The following is an 18,945-nucleotide window of genomic DNA, read 5'->3' as shown; positions in this document are numbered from 1 at the left end:
TTCTATTTATCAATCACAGGTGTGGTGTTCTAGTGCCCTCAGCTGTGAGTTTGCCCTGAAAATGATGGACGAATCCCTTTCGTAGCCTTTGGCTGCCTCACGGGAAACAACATTGACAGCGTTGGAACTTCACTTCCCAGAAAGCTTCGCGGCTCGCTACTGCGCGAGGCATGACGGGTACTCGCCTCTCTCTCCGATTGAGCTGTCCGGCAGAAGTGGAGTACGTCGTAGCCTGACGTACGGGCGCGCGCCATTCTGGGAAGTGTAGTCTAGCCTGGACTCGGACGCCCCCTCGTATGAATGGGGCTCTGGTTGACGGCGAACTACAGCTCCTTGACCGGCAGCATTGGTGGCAGCCGCTTGGAAAAGGGAGACCGTCACGACCCTGGGAGAGCGGCGCTCCAGGACGGTGGTGATGTTCAGTGCCGCGACGAGGCGGTAGCCGGGCTTCCTGGGGTAGTGGTCTAGTTGGGCGCTTCCTCTGCGCTCTCGCTCCCCTTCCCCTGTCCTGGCCATGCGCCCGGCCTTCGCGGTGGGCCTGGTTTTCGCAGGCTGCTGCAGTAACGTGATCTTCCTAGAGCTCCTGGCACGGTGAGTGACCCCCGCCGGTCGCACAAAAGAAGCGGGAGAAGGGGCGCCCCCGAGCGCCGCAGCCCTGCCCCCCACCCCCACCTCCCGGCCCCGTCTTGTTGCCGTTCCCTCCCGGAGGCGCGCGCGGGCCGGGATGGAACCGCCTGCGCACGGGTCTGCTCTGGACTACCTGGGACCTCTCTGAATTGGCTGATCCGTCATCCTATGAACCGTCAGCTCTCCTGCCCAACAGTTTCTCAGCATCTCTCGAGGGGAACCCTCGGGGTGTTTGCTGTCGTCACCCCCCATTTCATACCCTGGAGGATTGAAGCCTGTAGAGTTTCCCACCCGCCAAGGTCGAAGGGAGCTCGTGGCAGAAGCCAAGATCCCCCCGAGTTCTTCTCGATTCCTGCTAGTGCCTCTTGTATGACTTGAGCAAAGCTTGGACTTAAAAAGCAGTCTGACTTGGTTTACGCTGCAAAGAAAGTTTCAGTTGTATTAAAGTAGGCTGCAAAACATTTGTTTTATTGGCCTTAGAGATGGTTATGATACTTCGCCCAGCATACCTCTTGGGGATGTAGTAGAACGAATTCTTAGACAGAAAGTGGTCGAATTGACCGGACACAGACTTTCCAGCATTAAGATACTATTAAATAAATTAGGAAGCTTGCAATTTGAGGCGTAAAACTTTATAAATTAAGAATGGTTATGACACTTTCCCAAAGGACACTGCTGCTGCTGCTAAGTCGCTCTAGTCGTGTCCGACTCTTAGAGACCCCATGGACTGCCGCCTACCAGGCTCCTCCTTCCATGGGATTTTCCAGGCAAGAGTACTGGAGTGGGTTGCCATTGCCTTCTCTGTCCAAAGGACACTAGGGTAGCTTTATTGAGGTGGCACACAAACAGTGTTAAGTAACAATGTGCAAAGGTCATTGAGCAGAAACTGTTACAGAAAAGGCGACAGGTGGACTGGAAAAGCTCAAGACTGAAAATCTCCTATGAGTTTCAGCCTTTGGCTCTGTCATTGCCCTGGCTGTGTGACGTTTTCAAGTTATTTAGCCTCTCTGGGCTTCCTTTTTCCACCTATAAAATAATATCTGTGCTGTTTAACACTTCGTTTTAAAATCTGCACAATTATCTCCGTTGCCCATCAGAACAATCTTATGTACAAGATACATCAACAATTATATTCTCTGTTTTACTGAAAGTGAAACACGTCCCAAGAAATTAGGTCCTCTTTTATCACTTGTAAGTGGCGGAACCAGAACTGGAACCCAAGAATCTAAACTCCTAGTCCAAGATCTTTTTCAGCCTTCCTGTTATTTTTAAACTGGAGCAGCCCATAGTTTTGGTCACCCAATTCCTCATGTGGTGCCTATGAGACTTGTATTTTATTTTCATGACACTATTGATTGATTAAGTTATTCTGAAGCAACCAGTTTACTTAAGGGAGTTCTGTGGGGTTAATTTTTGCAATTACAGAGCTTGAAATTTTATTATGCAAAAAGTGTTGATAAAGATCTGTCATTTGTCATTCTTGGGAGTAAGTGTTGAGGGATATGAAAATGAAAGGAAAAGATGCATCCAGCTGTCAGCTGGTACACTTCAAAGGAAGGTCACTTTGGAAATTGGTTTAAAAATATAAAAATGTGATGAAATCAGGTCAGCCATGGAAATGAAGGTCAGAGAATAATAGTGTGTTTATGTTGAATATGCCATTAAATTAAATCTTGCCAAAGGCTGTATGACATCAGAATATGCTAGCAACTGAGAGCCTTTTTTTTTTTTTTTTTTTAACCAGTTGTGAGCCCTTAGCTTAATTATTTAGGCTTTCTGAGTCTGTTCTCTGAGCTGTGAAAGGATAGTGATAGCTCTGCCAGCCTCACAGGGTTTTGAAGGATTAAATGCCTGAAGCTCATATTCGGTTTGTTCCCCTTCTAACAACTTTTGTTTCAGTATTCGTATACCCGTTTTATTGGGCTTCCCAGGTGGCTCAGTGGTAAAGTATCCGGCTGCAATTTAGGAGATGAGGGTTCCATCCCTTGGTCAGGAAGATGCACTGGAGGAGTCCATGGCAACTTACTCCAGGATTCTTGCCTGGAGAATCCCATGGACAGAGGAGCCTGGTGGGCTACAGTCCATGGGGTTGCAGCGTCGGACATGACTTAGTGATAAACAACAACTCTGTTTTATTAACTGTTCCTGAAAAGTTGTGGGTAAATACAACTATACAGAATGTTTTTCTGCATTATTCATTTGAATGTTTGCATACAGTGGTAAGGGGTACATTTGCTAATTTAATGAGTGGGACCCCAGACTGAATAGCAGTTTTTTCCTAATTTGCTTGGGCAACTCCAACTTAATCATGTTTCAGATTGAGAAAATAAGAACTGGTTGGACTAGATAGTCTTCAAGGTTCTTTGTAGATTTGGCTTCCCATAATTCGTAACTCTTATCTTGGGACATCATAGTGGAAAGCTAATAAAATTTTGTAGAGCAGGCACTGTGCTTCCTCTATGGTTTTCTTGGAATCATTAGGTATGGAACACCAAGTATGAATGGAAATACTAAAGTAACTTGTAAAGTGAGCATTTTTAACCATTCTCTTCCAAATTGGAAAACAAATTTAGGTTTTTCTTTCTGATTTCATACCTATGATTGGGACCTATAATAAAATACAAAGCACCCATGCAGTGTATAGGGCAAGCATGAAGTAGTGAATGCGTGCCTTGACCTTCCTTCTGAGAGAGTTCACCTTCTACTTCGGAATCAAGATACACATCAGTTCCCTATCTAGGTGAAGTGTCTTAGATCAGGAAAACAATCTGAAACATTTTCTTTTTGTCATTTTATTTTTTAATCAAGTGCCTAATGTTAAATACAATAAGGACATTTTCTAAAAGTAAAAGTTTGGATTCTTGCCAAAGAGAATTCAAACAGAAATGATTTGCAGTTAGTGATTATAATTCCTGAGGAATAAAGTTCAAGAAAATAAGTGATTTAGGGGAAAAAGATCTAGTTTTGTACTCTGATGTTTTCAAATGAATTATTCAAGTTAAATTGTTCCATCGGTAGCTATACAGCATTGTGTTCTTGAAAAGTTCTGTAAATTGATTTCTTAAAAATTGAATTATGTGGGCACATTAGGGAGATATAAAAATCCTATGGAAATAGAGACAAAGATTAGATTGTCAACGGGAGGGGGAAATGGGGACTGATTCCTAATGGATATGGAATTTCTTTTGGAATGTCCTAAAATTAAATAATGGAAATGACTGCACTACTCTAAATATACTAAAAACCACTGAATAAAAAAAAAAAAAGTGGGGGGGAGGGACCTTCTTGGTGGTGCAGTGGCAAAGACTCAGCACTTCCAGTGCAGGGGCACGAGTCGATCCCTGGTGGGGGAACTAAGATCCCACATGCCACGTGGCAAAAAAGAAAAAAGTAATAACAATGATAATAATAAATAGAGTAATAATAAAATGCAAACACCATTTATTTGCCGGGTAGCCCTGAGAGACTTACCTAACTCAGTGTCATATGGCCCTCAGTCTCTTTAGCAATGAACTGGGCATAATAATACCTACTGTGGAGACAGGTATTATTATAAAATAACACCCATGAAGCCATCATAATCAAGGTAATAAACATATCTATCACCTCTAAAATTTCCTTGTGTTCTTTTTTATGATAAGAACACTGAACATAAGATGTACCCTCTTAACAAATCCCAAGGTGTACAATACGGAATTGTTAACCATATGTCCTACAATGCACAGGTATGTTTTGAACTTACTCACTTTGTATAACTGAAAACTTATAACCGTTAAACAACAGGTCCCCATTTTCCCTTCCCCCTTGACCTTGGCAGTCTCCATTCTATTGTCTGCTTCTGTAAGTTTGATTTTAGATGCTTCATGTGAGAGGAGTCATGCAGTATTTGCCCTTTTGTGACTGACTGACTTCATTTAGCATGTCTTTCACGTTGTTGCAAATGATATCATTTCCTTCTTTTTTAAGGTTGAATAATATTGTATATTTATACCACATTTTCTGTATCTATTCACCTGTCCATGGACATTTCAGTTGTTTCTGTATCATCATTGCAAATAGTGCTGCAGTGAATATGGGGGTATGGCTATGCTTTCAAGATCTTGATTTCAATCATTTATTTTTAACATTTAAAAAAATTGAAATATAGTTGATTTCTAACGTGCCGATCTCTGCTGTTCAGCAAAGTGACTCAGTTATACACATACATACATTTTTGTGGGGGTGGGGGAGCGCTTCCCTTGTAGCTCAGTACGTTAAGAATCTTAACTTACCTGCAATGCAGGAGACCTGGGTTTGATTCCTGGATTGGAAAGATCCCCTGGAGAAGGAAATAGCTACCCACTCCAATATTCTTGCCTGGAGAATCCCATTGACAGAGGAGCCTGGTAGGCTACAGTCCATGGGGTTGCAAGAGTCGGACATCACTTAGCGACTAAACCACCAACCACTACCACATACATGTTTTTAAATATTCTTTTCCATTATGGTATATCCCAGGAGACTGGATATAGTTCCCTGTGTTATACAGTAGGACCTTGTTATTCATCCATTCTATGTATAATAGTTTGCATCTGCTAACCCCAAACTCCTCAGTCCATCCCTCTTCTCCCCTCCCCGTTAGCAATCACAAATCTGATCTCTATGTCTGTGGTTCTATTTCTGTTTTATAGATGGGTTCATTTTTGCCATTTTTAGATTCCACATATAAATGATGTCATATGGTCTTTCTGACTTCACTTAGCATGATTTTCTCTAGTTGCATCCACATTGCTGCAAATGGCATTATTTTGGGTTTTTTTATGGCCGAATAATATTCCATTGTATGTGTGTACTATATTCTTCTTTATCCATTCATCTGTTGATGGACATTTAAGTTGTATCCCTGTCTTAGCTATTGTGAATAGTGCTGCTTTGAACATTGGCATATGTGTATCTTTTTGAATTAGAGTTATCTCTGGATGTATGCACAGGAGTGGGTTTGCTGGAACATAAGATAAGTCTGTGTTTAATTTTCTGAGGAACCTCCATACTGTTTTGCATAGTGGTTGCACCAACTTATATTCCCACCAACAGTATAGGAGAGTTCCCTTTTCTCCACACCCTCTTCAGCATTTGTTTTTGTAGACTTAATGATGGGTCATTCTGACTGGTGTGAGGTGGTACCTCATTGTAGTTTTGATTTGCATTTCTCTAATAATTAGTGATGTTGAATATTTTTTTTATGGGCCATCTGTATGTCTTCTTTGGAGAATTGTCTACTAAGGTCTTCTGTCCATTTCTTGATTGGGTTGTTTTCTTTGTTGTTGGGTTATATGAGCTGTTTGCATGTTTTGCAGATTAAGCCCTTGTATGGCACATCATTTGCAAATGATGCTACGGTTTTCATTCTGTAGATTTTTTTTTTTTTAGCGGTTTCCTTTGCTCTGCCAAAGCTTGTCAGGTCACATTTATTTATTTTTATTTCTGTTGCCTTGGGATATTTACCTAAGAAAACATTGGTATGATTTATGTGAGAAAATGTTTTGCCTATGTTCTCTTGTTTTATGGTATCATGTCTTATGTTTAAGACTTTAAGACATTTTGAGTTTATTTTTGTGCGTGGTATGAGGTTGTGTTCTCACTTCATTGATTTATATGCAGCTATTCAACTTTCCCAGTACCACTTGCTGAAGAGACTGTCTTTTTCCCATTTTATATTCTTATCTCCCTTGTCAAAGATTAACTGACTGTAGGTGTGTGGGTTTATTTCTGGGTTCTTTGTTCTGGTCCATTGATCTGTATATATGTTTTTGTACCAACACCACACTGTTTTAATTACTCTGTGTTAGTCGCTCAGTTGTGTCTGACTCTTTGTGACCCCATGGACTGTAGCCCGCCAGGCTCCTCTGTCTGTGGAATTCTCCAGGCAAGAATACTGGAGTGGGTTGCCATGCCCTCCTGCAGGGTTTGATTACTGTAGCTTTTTATTAACAGTATTGTCTGAAGTCTGGAAGAGTTATATCTCTGGCTTCACCCCCCCCCCCCCCACTTAGGATTGCTTTGGCAATTCTGGGTCTTTTATGGTTCCATATACATTTTGGTGTTATTTATTCTTGTTCTGTGAAAAATATCATGGGTAGTTTTATAGGGATCGCATGAAATCTGTAGATTGCTTTGGATAGTATTGCCATTTTAACAATATGAATTCTTCCAAATCAAGAGCATGGGATAGTCTCCAATTTCTTTGAATCCTCTTTGATTTCCTTTATTAGTGTTTTATAGTTCTCGGCATATAAGTCTTTTACCTCCTTGATCAGCTTTATTCCTATTTTTTTGTTTTGTTTTCTGGTGTGATTTTTTTTTAAGTTTTTTTTTTCCCTTACGTTCTCTTTGTTATTTCATTGTTTGTATAAAGAAATGCAATTGATTTCTGAATGTTAATCTTGTATCCTACACTTTGCTGAATTCATTTATTAGATCTAGTAACTTTTGTGTGGAGATCTTAGAGTTTTGTATATATAGTTTCATGGCATCTGCATATAGTGACAGTTTTATGTTTCCTTCTGATTTGGATATTTTTTTATTTCTTGTTTGATTGCTGTGGCTATACAGCAATACAATGTTAAATAAAAGTGGTGAGAGTGGGCATCCTTGTCTTATTCCAGATTTTAGCAAGAAAGCTTTCTTGCTAAAAGTATTATAGTGAGTCCTGCTGCTGCTGCTGCTGCTGCTAAGTCGCATCAATCGTATCCGACTCTGTGTGACCCCATAGATGGCAGCCCACCAGGCTCCTCCGTCCCTGGGATTCTCCAGGCAAGAACACTGGAGTGGGTTGCCATTTCCTTCTCCAATGCATGAAAGTGAAAAGTGAAAGTGAAGTTGCTCAGTCGTGTCCGGCTCTTAGCAACCCCATGGACTGCAGCCTACCAGGCTCCTCCATCCATGGGATTTTCCAGGCAGGAGTATTGGAGTGGGATGCCATTGCCTTCTCCGATTATATTGAGTATTGAGTATTAAAATGGCTGTGAGTTTGTCATTAATGACTTCTATTATGTTGAGATATGTTCCCTCTATACCCACTTTGGTAAGAGTTTTTCTTTTTTTTTTTAATCACAAATGGATGTTGAATTTTGTCAAATGCTTTTTCTGTATCTATTGAGATGATCATGTACTTTTTTACTTTTCTTTTGTTAATGTGTATTACATTGATTTTGCATATGTTGAAACATCCTTGTGAATTTGGGGTTAATCCCACTTGGTCATGGTGTATGATCTTTTCTATGTGTTGTTGGATTTGATTTGCTAATATTTTGTTGAGGGTTTTTGCATCTATATTCCTCAGAGATATTGGCCTGCAATTTTCTTTTTTGGTGGTATCTTTTGTCTGATTTTGACATCAGGGTGATGGTGGCTTTGTAAAATGTCTTTGGGAGTGTTCCCTCCTCTTCGAGAAGAATCAGTATAAGTTCTTCTTTGTGTGTTTGGTAGAATTTGCCTGTGAAGCTGTCTGGTCCTGAAATTTTGTTTATAGGGTGTTTTATTTGTTTTTGTTTTTTTCATTACATATTCTATCTCACTTCTAGTGATTGGTCTCTTCAAATTATCTATTTCTTGATTCAGTTTTGGTGGGCTGTATGTTTGTAGAAAGTTGTCTGTTTCTTCTGGGCTTTTACCTGTGTTGGCGAGTAATTGTTTATAGTATTCTGTTAAGGTTTTTATGTGTTTCTGTGTTATCAGTTGTGATTTCTCCCTTTTCATTTCTTACTTGGTCTCTTCTCTCTTTAATTCTTGGTGATCCTGGCCAGAGGTTTGTCAGTTTTGTTCACCCTTTCAAAGAACCAGCTCTTGGTTTTATTGATTTATTTTTTCTGTTGCCCTTTTAATTTCTATTTTATTTATTCACTCACTAATCTTCCATGGTGGCTCAGATGGCAAAAAATCTGCCTGTAATGGGGAGACCTGGGTTCAGTGCCTGGGTTGGGAAGATACCCTGAGGAAGGGAATGGCTACTTACACCAGTAGAATTTCTTGGAGAATTCCATAGACAGAGAAGCCTGGCAGGCTACCATCATGGGGTCTCAACGAGTCAGACACAACTGAGCAACTTTCACACACAGTCTTTATTATTTCCTTCTTCTGACTTTAGATTTTGTTTGTTCTTCTTTTTCTAATTACTTTAGGTGGTAGGTTATTATTTCAGATTTTTCTAATATTTTCAGTAAGGCCTGTATCACTGAATGTCCCTCTAGGAACTGCTTTTAGTACATTCTATAGATTTTTGTATGGTTTTATTTTCATTGTCATTTGTTTCAAGGTATTTTTTAATTTCCTTTTTGATTTCCTCACTGACCCATTGGTTTTTTTGTATGTTGTTTAGTCCCCATATAATTGTTTGTTTTTTTTTCTCATTTCTTTTCTTGTATTTGATCTATAGTTTCATGCTGTTGTGGTCAGACAAGATGCTTGAAGTAACTTTTTTTTTTTTCAACGAAATTCTTTATTTCACTAGAAATCGCTTTATTGATGAAATCACCAGGAATTTTCAACACAAGATTTAACATCTTAATATCCACCAAGGCCTGGGCTCTGGGGCTTGCTCTGCCTCTCCCAGTCCTTAAAGGGGTTTAAAGAGAGATGTCATTAGCAGAGATCAAGTAAGGTGGTTGGAGGTCCTCTTTTCCCAGTCATTGGACAAGCTGCTCAATTCTTGTCCAGAGTAGGAAAGAGCCAGTATTTCAGAGTAGTCTAATAAGAATTTGACATTGCATTTTAATCTCTCATAGCAGTTTCAATTTATCAACAGTATTGGTCCAAACTTATTTGCTTCTGATCCAAGTGTTTTTCATTTTGCAATTTATTTTTGGTGTCCATGTAATTTTAATAAATAATCTCACTCCTTGTGAAGAAATCAATTAACCCTGTGCCAAGAAAAATATCTCAAACCTGAATAATCTCATCTTGCTCTTGGAAAGAGGAAACAGGGGGTTTCCTGCTCTTTTTCCACTCAAGAGATGAACAAATCTACCCCTTGGAAGTCCAAAATGTTACTTCTGGCCTTGGAACCTGCAGTTTTTGATGGGCTGATTCAAATTACCTAGGAAAAGCAGCTGGAAGTACTAAGCAGGCAGGCTTCTTTGGAAATTTCTTCCTAAAATCAACTCTAGAGAATGGTCCATGCTTGTGTACAACTTCTGCTGTTCCATCTCACAAGCCAGGCTCAGAGGAGGCACCGGAGTTCTCAGGAGCAAGAGCAGTAGCAGTGGCCTTGCAAGGTAGGGCCTCAATAAGCGAGGCTTGTCAATGATCCGGGCTGTTTGGTTTCCAACAATACTGACAATCCAGGCTTGACGACCTTCTCCATACTTTGAAGATTTGATTTCTGAACAAAAGTGAGCTGCCTCTTCTCTTGGCAGATAAATCAGTAGCCCTCCAGAAGTGTCTGCTGAGGTTCCTTGCAGGAAACCAGAGCACCTGCTGGCCTGGCTGATGGCAGCCATGTTGGCAATGATGGGCAGATTACAAATGACAAAAGACACTTCATTTCTCTTTTCTTTTACAAGGTTCTGAGAGTGACCTAGAATGCCAAAGCCGGTGATATCTGTGGCTGCGTGGGCATTAAAACGTGTGCATTTGTCTGGCAGCAATGCTATTGAGGGTAGCCATGTTGAACATAGCTTCCTGATAGCCCAGCTCTACCTCTTCTCTGGAGAATACCATCTTTTTCTTATTCCATCCTTCAGGATTACCCAGCCATTGGTGGGCATTGACAGGCAACTTGGGTTCCTAAGGGTTTAGTTAACACAAGCACATCCCCAACAGCCCCGCTGTCAGGCAGGATGAATTCATTTGGTTGACATACCCAGTGGCAACTCCACTAATGATAATACCACTGTTTGCCCATCAGTCACTGCAGTCCCTCCCTCCTCAGCAGCATCCTGAAAGCCTTTGATCATGAGTGGTGTGATCTTTTCTCACTCCTCCTCAGGCATTCTCTGACACTGAGTAGCAAAAACGTTGTCACACTCAGTAATGCCCATGGTGTAGAGGTCACTCAGCACGTTGGCGCAGGCGATGGGCCCCATCACTGTAGGGATCTTCCACCAAGGGGTTAAAGAGGTCGGTGGTCTGCACCAGGGACAGCTTCCCCCCGCTCCCCACACCCCCCGCCCTCCCCCGTGCCTCTGCCCTCACCGGCAGATCTGCTTCCTGGGCCGTCTCTTCAAGGCCTCCGACCAGGCCCCGGCCTGGCGCCGGTCGCACTTCCGGTCGCGTCAGTCCCGCCAGGAGTTTGAGCAGCGTCTCCTGGGGGACCTTGCAGGCTCAGCCCTTCATGCCAAAGCCAGTGAGCCGCCAGCTCCTGCTGCGACTCAATGCCTGGGGCTTGAAGGGCCGGTAGTTAGAGAAGCCCCGGCCCAGAGGCAAGCCCGCCGGGCCTGAGGAGCCTTCTCCCCCATGGCCATCGCTGCCATAGCCTCTCCGCCGGTGCCCGTCGCTGCAGCTTCCGCCATCATGCCTGCCCGGCAGGGAGGGAAAAAGAAGATGGAGGAGGGGAGGTCCCTTTTACTTTCCACTCCAGTTAGCAAGGCGTAACAGATATTACCACAGAGAGTCTCTCTGACACGACTCGCGCAGCCCAGCTGCCGCCACACCACGCGCTCCAGGGCCCCCTTCCATACTCTTAAATTTGTTGAGGTTAGTTTGTGCTCTAGTGTGTGGTCAATCCTAGAGAACGTTTCATGTGCACTTGAAAAGAATATGTTTTCTTTTTGGGGGAAGAAGGCGGTTATAATGTCCTGAAAAACGTCAATTCTATTGTATTGTTTAGGATCTCTGTTGCCTTACTGATTTTCTGTCTAGAAGATCTGTCCATTGATGTGAGTGAGAAGTTAAAGTCTCCTACTGTTGTATGCTCATCAATTTCTCCTTTTATGTCAGTGTTTGTTTTATGTACTTGAGTGCTCCTATATTAGGTGCATATATGTGGATGAATGTAAAATACTTTCCTTGTATTGATCCTTTTATCATTATATAGTGTTCCTCTTCATCTTTGTTTAGAGCCTTTGCTTTAAGGTCTATTTTATCTGATACGAGTATTGCAACTTCTTTCTTGTCATTTCCATTTGTATGAAATATGTTTTTTCCATCCCCTCACTTTCAGTCTATGTGTGTCCTTTGCCCTAAGGTGGGTCTCATACTGTAGGCAGAATATTGTAGGCTCTTGTTTTTTAATCCAGTCTGCCACTTTGTGTCTTTTGATTGGAGCATTCAGTTCATTGACATTTAAGGTAATTATTCATACATATGTATTTATTGTCATTTTAAACTTTGTTTTCCAGTTGATTCTTCTGTTTCTTTTTGTGGTTTGATGTATTTTATGCTTGTGTTCTCTTCTTTTTGGTTTTTGTGAATCTATGTTTTTGATTTGTGGTAGCCCCCCTTTTTTCCCCCAAATGTGTTAACCCCTTCATATTGCTTTAGATTGCTTTAGGTTATAGGCTCAAACACAGTTTTTAAAAAAATCTGTATTTTCTTATTCTCCTTGCCCACATTTTCTGATTTTGGTGTCTGTTTTTACATTTTCATGTTTATCTTTCTGCTGTTCCTTGTGTTGATCATCACTTTCACAATTAGGTGTTTTTTTTTTTTTAATCTGTACTGGCCAATTTAAATGATTTATTTTCCAACTGTGATTTCCTCCTTCCTATATCTTCTTGCTTTTTTTCTATTTGGAGAAGCCCTTTCAATATTTCTTTTGGGGTAGTTTTTAAAATTGCTGTATTTGTTTAGGTTTTGCTTGTCTTAGAAATTCTTTGTTTCTTCTAATGATGATCTTGCTGGGTAGAGTAATCTAGGCTACAGATTTTTCTCTTTCAAGACTTTGAATATGTTTTGCCACTCCCTTCTGACCTTCAGTGTTTCTGTGGAGAAATCAGCTCATAGCCTAATGGGGGGTTCCGTTACAATTAGCTTGTTTTAAAAAGTAATTTTATTTATTTGTTTTTGGCTTTGCTGGGTCTTTGTTGCTGTACAGGCTCTCTTTAGTTGCAGTGAGCAGGGGCTTCTCTCTAGTTGCAGTGCAAGGGCTTCTCATTGTGGTGGCTTCTCTTGTAGAGTGCAGGCCTTAAAGTGCAGGCTTCAGTAGTTGTGACCCTCAGGCTCTAGAGCACGGACTCAGTAGTTGTGGTACATGGGCTTAGTTGCTCTGCATCATATGGGATCTTCCTGGATCAATTCTTTATCACTGAGCCACCAGGGAAGCCCTATAGCTGACTGTTTCTCTCTTTCTGTCTTTAGAAATCTCTCTTTAGCTTTAGCCATTTTTATTAAAATATGTCTTGGTCTAGGTCTGTTTGGGTTTATCTTGTTTGGAACTCTCTGTGCTTCCTGTATCTGGATATCTGTTTCCTTCTTTAGGTTTGGAAAGTTTTCAGCCATAATTTCTCCAAATACATTTTCAATCCCCTTTTCTCTTCTCCTTCTAGAATCCCTATTATATATAGATTGGCAATTGGCATGCTTTAAATTCTCTCACAAGTCTTTTATATTGCTTTCATTTTTTTCCCCCAGTTTGGCTTCCTGTCTGCTGTTTTGATTGGGTAATTTCCATTATTCTGTTTTCCAGGTCACTTATTCTTTCTTCTGCATTCTGCGTGTCCATTGCCTTTAGCTCCACTTTTGTCTTGGCAAGTGAATTTTAAATTTTTTTTGCTTCTTTATGTTTCTAGTTCCTTTTTACAGTAATTTGCATTTCTGTCAATAGCCTTTCTTAATTTCTCCAGTATTTTCATTACCTCCTTCTTGAACTTGGTGTCTTTTAGACTGAAGAGATCTATGTCATTGTTTGTTCTTTCAGGGGAATCTTCTTGGTCTTTTAATTGGGAGTGTTTCCTCTGCTTCTTCATTTTGCTTATATCCCTCTTACTCTGTGAGTTTTGAAAAAAAAAAAACAACTATCTACTGTAGTCTTGGAGGGCTATTTATATGTGGGAGCATCCCTGCATAGCTTGTGTGAGTTTAATATTTTCTGGCAGGAGGGCTCTTTTGGGTTTGGGTGGTGTCTCTTTCCTCAGGACTCCTAGAGTCCAAGTAGCCTGTGCCCTGCCTCCGAGTGTACTCGGAGAAAGAAGCTTCTCTGGTGGGCCCACCACCTCCTCACACACCTCCCAATAATGGCCTGCTTCTCTGGTGGGCCCAGGCATCTTCCCACACTCCCTTGCTTGTGGCACACCACATCCTAGCCAGCCCCGTCAGGCTGTCTGCACGCAGCCAACCCCAGTCCTCTCCCCAGAGTCTGAGCTCTGGAACCGGAGCCTCGCTCCCCAGCCCCCACCCACCCCAGTAGGGGAGCACCTCAGTCTGGGGAGGGCTGGGCAGCACTGCCCGTCTCTGCGGGTCTCTGTCTGCTTTGCCCTTCACAGACAGGTTGCTGTGCTCTCCTCCAGGACTCCGGAGCTCCCCCTCTGTCCTGGCTGATCTCCCTGCTAGAGAGGGCCCTTCCCAAGGGCACGAACCTTTCCTCCTTCACAGCCTCCCTCTCAGGCAGTCAGGTTCGCATCTCGATTCCTTTCTTTTTTCTCTCTATGTCCCACCCAGTTACATGGAGATTTCCTTGCCCTTTTGAAAGTCTGAGGTCGTCTGCCAGTGTTCAGTAGGTGTTCCATGAGAATCGTTCCACACATAGATGTATTTTTGATGTATTTGTGGGAGAAAGTGAGCTCCACGTCCTACTCCTCTGCCATCTTGATCCAATCCTGTTATGATGCCCTTTAAAACATCCTGTGAAGAATAATACTTTTAAAGGGAATCTTTTTTTTTTTTTTTTGAAGTAGTTTCTTTTTAACTTTCATACAATCCTAATATTCTAGGTCATGTTTCCTTCAGTTGCTTGAGTGAAGGCCAGACTCAGTGCCCAGAGACTGGAGGCATGAAGATGAACCCTTTAACCCTTTAACCATCCAGGAAGAAGGATCAGGGCACTGGGTTCCTTCTGCCTCTTACTCCATCCATGCTTGGCAGGGATCATGTCTCATTAAGTTGGCAGCTCCCTCACAGCCAGCACTTAACTGCACATGCAGAATGTTCTCAATAATTATTCATTAGTTGAACTGGCCTAAGCTGGTGGTAAAGAGGAAATGCAAGGGAAAGCAAGAAGTATAATGAGCCCTTCTTGGACTGAGTCCTGTGATTGTTGATTTCTCATTGAATCCTCACTATGACATTAAAAAGACATCACTTCTGTTTTACAGGTGAGAAAACTTGGTCAATATAAATGTCTTTAGAAGAGTTACTATACCTAGGTTGAAGGTATCCTAGTGTTCTACTCTTTGCCTTTTCCCTCTGTCAAGTGCATTTCAGGGACTGGCTTATTTACTCAAGGAGATAGGCACTAGTGCTGTTCCCATTCTGAAGATAAGAAAACTAAACTTAGGGTAATTAACTTCCGCTGTCATCAGGTAAGCGGCAGAGCTGGATCCTGCTTGTCGCTGTGTGCTTCTAAGCCGTAGGGTCACAAAGAGTCACATGTGACTGTAGCAACTTGGCATACACAGGCTCTGTGGAGCACATGGACCCTCAGCCCCATGGCAGCCCTTAAGACTTGTGCGTCTTATGCACACACACACTCCTACACCTCCCAGACCTACCCTAGTGGTTCTCAGCTCTGGGTGCACATTAGGATCTAGTGGGAACTTTCAAAAGTACAGATTCCAGGGCCCCAGCCCACAGGGGAGGGTGGGGCTTCTCAGGTTTATGGGTTTTTAAAGAGCAGCCTAGCCTGAGTCCCTTGTGGCCCAGCTGGTGAAGAATCTGCCTGCAGTGCAGGAGACCCCGCTTTGATTCCTGGGTCTGGAAGATCTGTTGAAGAAGGGATAGGGACTACCCACTCCAGTATTCTTGGGCTTCCCTTGTGGCTCAGCTGGTAAAGAATCTGCCTGCAGTGTAGGAGACCTGGGTTAGGAAGATCCCCTGGAGAAAGGAAAGGCTACCCACTCCAATATTGTGGCCTGGAGAATTCCATGGACTGTATAGTCCATGGGGTCGCAAAGAGTCGGACAGGACTGAGCGACTTTCACTTTCATTTCAGCCGGAGTTGAAGAGCACTGTGCTAAAGCTAAAGTTCCCTCTCCTGTCACTTATATTTAGGCTCATAGTATTGGTTAGTTCCTAGAATGAGGGGAATGACTTACATGATTATGTATGAATTCCTGCCATGTTTCGCCCTGTCCCTCGAACATAAGGAGTACCAAAAGAGATCGTTGAACACAGAGCAGTAGTTTTCAAGGAAACCTTCATAAGCAGTAGAGCCTAGAGGAGCAACAGTTCCGCTTCAGATGGAAAGCACAGTGCTATACAGGAATGGCTTATGCTTGGCATTGTTTATTTTTATTTAGTGAATTTAAGGATGAGTCCTTGGGATTGCTATTTTAATATTAATACCACCAATAGGGACTTCCCTGGTGGCTCAGCAGTAAAGAATGCACCTGCAATGCAGTAGGTGCAGAAGATGTGAATTCAGTCCCTGGGTCGGGAAGATCCGCTGGAGGAGGGCATGGCAACCCACTCCAGTATTCTTGACTGGAGAATCCCGTGGACAGAGGAGCCTGGCGGGCTGCAGTCCATAGCGGGTCACAAAGAGTAGGACACGACTGAGTAACTGAGCACCGACACCACCAGTAGAGAATGGAGTTGTTAATAAATAACGTTATTTTAATATATAATATTTGTTAAATCCCTCTACTCACTAGGCTTGAGTACATGTCTTTGGTGAAGATGCGGATACAGAATTGGGAGGCTCTATTTCATAATTTGGGAATAATGGTAACGTGAGGACTGTGGAGGACTCAGGAAAACAAAGACAACTGCTCACTGTTTCCTTCTTCCAGTGATGGGGCAGCACTACATGATGCTAAATGAAGCTGAAAACAAACCATACATATTAAGTAACTAACTTTCACAAAGTGCCTGAAGAGGGATGTCAGAGAATTTTACTACCTTGTAGATTTGTTCCTAAGCGTCACTGTGGAAGATTCCCCAACCCTGACATAGATGACTGAAGCGGTTCCAGTGAAGTCCAGGGATGTACACTGAGTGCCTAGTACATTTGTGTTAAGGATAGTGGAGACTGGTAGACTGTAACAGTGCTCCTCAGTCTTGTCTTCATCATTGCCCCTCCCCCAGTGCCCACAAAAGACCCTTTGTAGGCATTTCTTTCCCCCTAGTCATCCCTCTGCAGATACACTATAAATGGACTTACATGCTGTATGTTTATCCTGTGCTTTATACTTAGAAAAAGAGTAAGATTCCGAGTCCCTCTCCCCCCAGCCAGGTGTGGCCCCCATGGGGTCTCTGTCTAAGGGAGTGTTCTTGTGGCCAACACTGACAGGCGTCTTTGATTGACAGCAGTCTTGGACATTCCTGGTCGGGAGGATATGTAAACATTACAGGTTAAAGTGAAAGTGGCTCAGTTGTGTCACTTGGCGGCCCCATGGACTACACAGTCCATGAAATTCTCCAGGCCAGAATACTGGAGTGGGTAGCCTTTCCCTTCTCCAGGAGATCTTCCCAACCCAGGGATCGAACCCAGGTCTCCCGCATTACAGGCGGACTCTTTACCAGCTGAGCCACAAGGGAAACTAAATCATTACAGACCTGAGTGTATTTCTGTCTCTGGACTTTGTGCCCAAGCTGACAAGGATCTGGACTAAAGCCCTCTTGGTTAAGTGAGGATCCCGATGAGAACCTATGACCAACTTCCTACAGTTCACTGGGAAAGTTGTATCATAGTTCTCGGAATGAGCATTATCAGAGTGGTTCTTCCTCCTGGCCTGCTACACCCTCAGAAGAGTGAAGGAAGAAAATGGATGTTCTCTGTGGGTCTGTTGCTGTGTGTGTGAGATCCATGGGATATGAAAACTGAAATAAAGATGGACAGTGGGTAATAGAAATCCATCTTCCCTGTTATTCTGAACTATCAGTAAAACAAGTCTTAATGCCCTTTATCTCGGTTTTCTGTGCTTTTTTTTCTTTCTGTTATCCACTCCACAGGAAACATCCAGGATGTGGGAACATTGTGACATTTGCACAGTTTTTATTTATCGCTGTGGAAGGCTTCCTCTTTGAGGCTGATTTGGGAAGGAAGCGTCCAGCTATTCCAATAAGGTATGGCACGTTGAAGTCTTCTTTTAGCCCCTTTAAAAAACTTAACAGCTTTTCTTCTCGTAACCATATAAAAGGAATGTGAGGCATCCTTTTATAAGATTTATATCAAAGATAGCAGTAGAATAATTCATTTTCTGAATTTAATATGTGGTGAAACTCCAGGGAGCCTATTTTCAGAATACAGTTCCTGCCACAACACTTAAAATAACTCATTTGTGTATGTGTGTGTGTCTGTGTATCTTCTGTGTCTGGCATATGGTCAGTTAAAGGCCTAGTGTGATAACCAATTTTTAAGTACTTATGTGTGTTATCCTCCTGATGGTATCCAAATATGGTAAGAGTGGTATTGTCATTACTTTTAAAAAAACTAATGGCTTTTGGAGATGGAAGTGGTAGTTACACAATATTGTAATATATTGAGTTGGTTTTTCTGTAACCCAAACAAACTTTTTGGCCAACACAATACTAAACACCACTGAATTGTTCACTGTAAAATGGTTGGTTTTTTGTTATGTGAATTTCACCTCAATCAGAACAAAATGAATGGCAAACTAAGGTAAGATTCTTATTTCCAGACCTCCATCCATTAGTCCAAATTTGTGTAATTATATTCATGGGGCCAAATAGAAACAGGGCAGATCTTATAATAAACATTGTATTGAAAAACAGTGTTCTTGCTGTGAGATACTTGAAATCAAAGTGTATTTATTATGTTTTAAATTTGATTTTTATTTTATATTGGGGTAGCATTGATTAACAATATATTTGTTTCAGGTGTACAACAAAGTGATTCAGTTACAGATATGTATATGTATACATATATCCATTCTTCTTCAGATTCTTTTCCTGTATAGGCTATTACAGAATATTGAGTAGAGTTCTCTGTGTTATACATTGGGTCCTGTTGTTCAATTAAAAACAAAAGACACATGCACACAGAGACAGAGTGTGATCCATCCAGTTGTGAGTATTTAGTAGGATAAATACCCCCATCCCCCAGTGGCTTTGGTATCTGTATAAAACTTTCTCCTTCCAAGACCAGCATTTACATTAGAGCAGAAGCCCCAACCTTTTTTGATTCCTCTGGTTCTTCTCCTTCTCCTTCCATTATTTCTTTCTGCTCTGGCAGCCAGTAGCATAGCTCAAGAACATTTCCACTCTTGCCGTAACTTTTATACTAAT

The 18,945-nt window shown here is 42.0% G+C and overlaps 1 protein-coding gene and 1 pseudogene across 1 annotated transcript in view; one reads left to right on the top strand and one right to left on the bottom strand.

Annotated features, from left to right (window-relative positions):
• Positions 1 to 212: 212 nt before the first annotated feature.
• SLC35B4 (solute carrier family 35 member B4) overlaps positions 213 to 18,945 on the top strand; it is a 39,116-nt gene continuing 20,383 nt past the window's right edge. Inside the window, exons 1-2 of the mRNA XM_043463751.1 lie at positions 213 to 591; positions 17,650 to 17,763. Of these exons, the coding sequence (XP_043319686.1) occupies positions 515 to 591; positions 17,650 to 17,763 (191 nt within the window). The 5' untranslated portion in view covers positions 213 to 514. The remainder of the gene's footprint in view (positions 592 to 17,649; positions 17,764 to 18,945) is intronic.
• LOC122438660 lies at positions 9,811 to 11,114 on the bottom strand (annotated as a pseudogene).

This window comes from Cervus canadensis, chromosome 3, assembly GCF_019320065.1.
Source record: "Cervus canadensis isolate Bull #8, Minnesota chromosome 3, ASM1932006v1, whole genome shotgun sequence".
Classification (NCBI taxonomy): domain Eukaryota; kingdom Metazoa; phylum Chordata; class Mammalia; order Artiodactyla; family Cervidae; genus Cervus; species Cervus canadensis.
The sequence above is the reverse complement of the archived record's forward strand: the minus strand, read 5'-3'. Positions and strand labels throughout refer to the sequence as shown.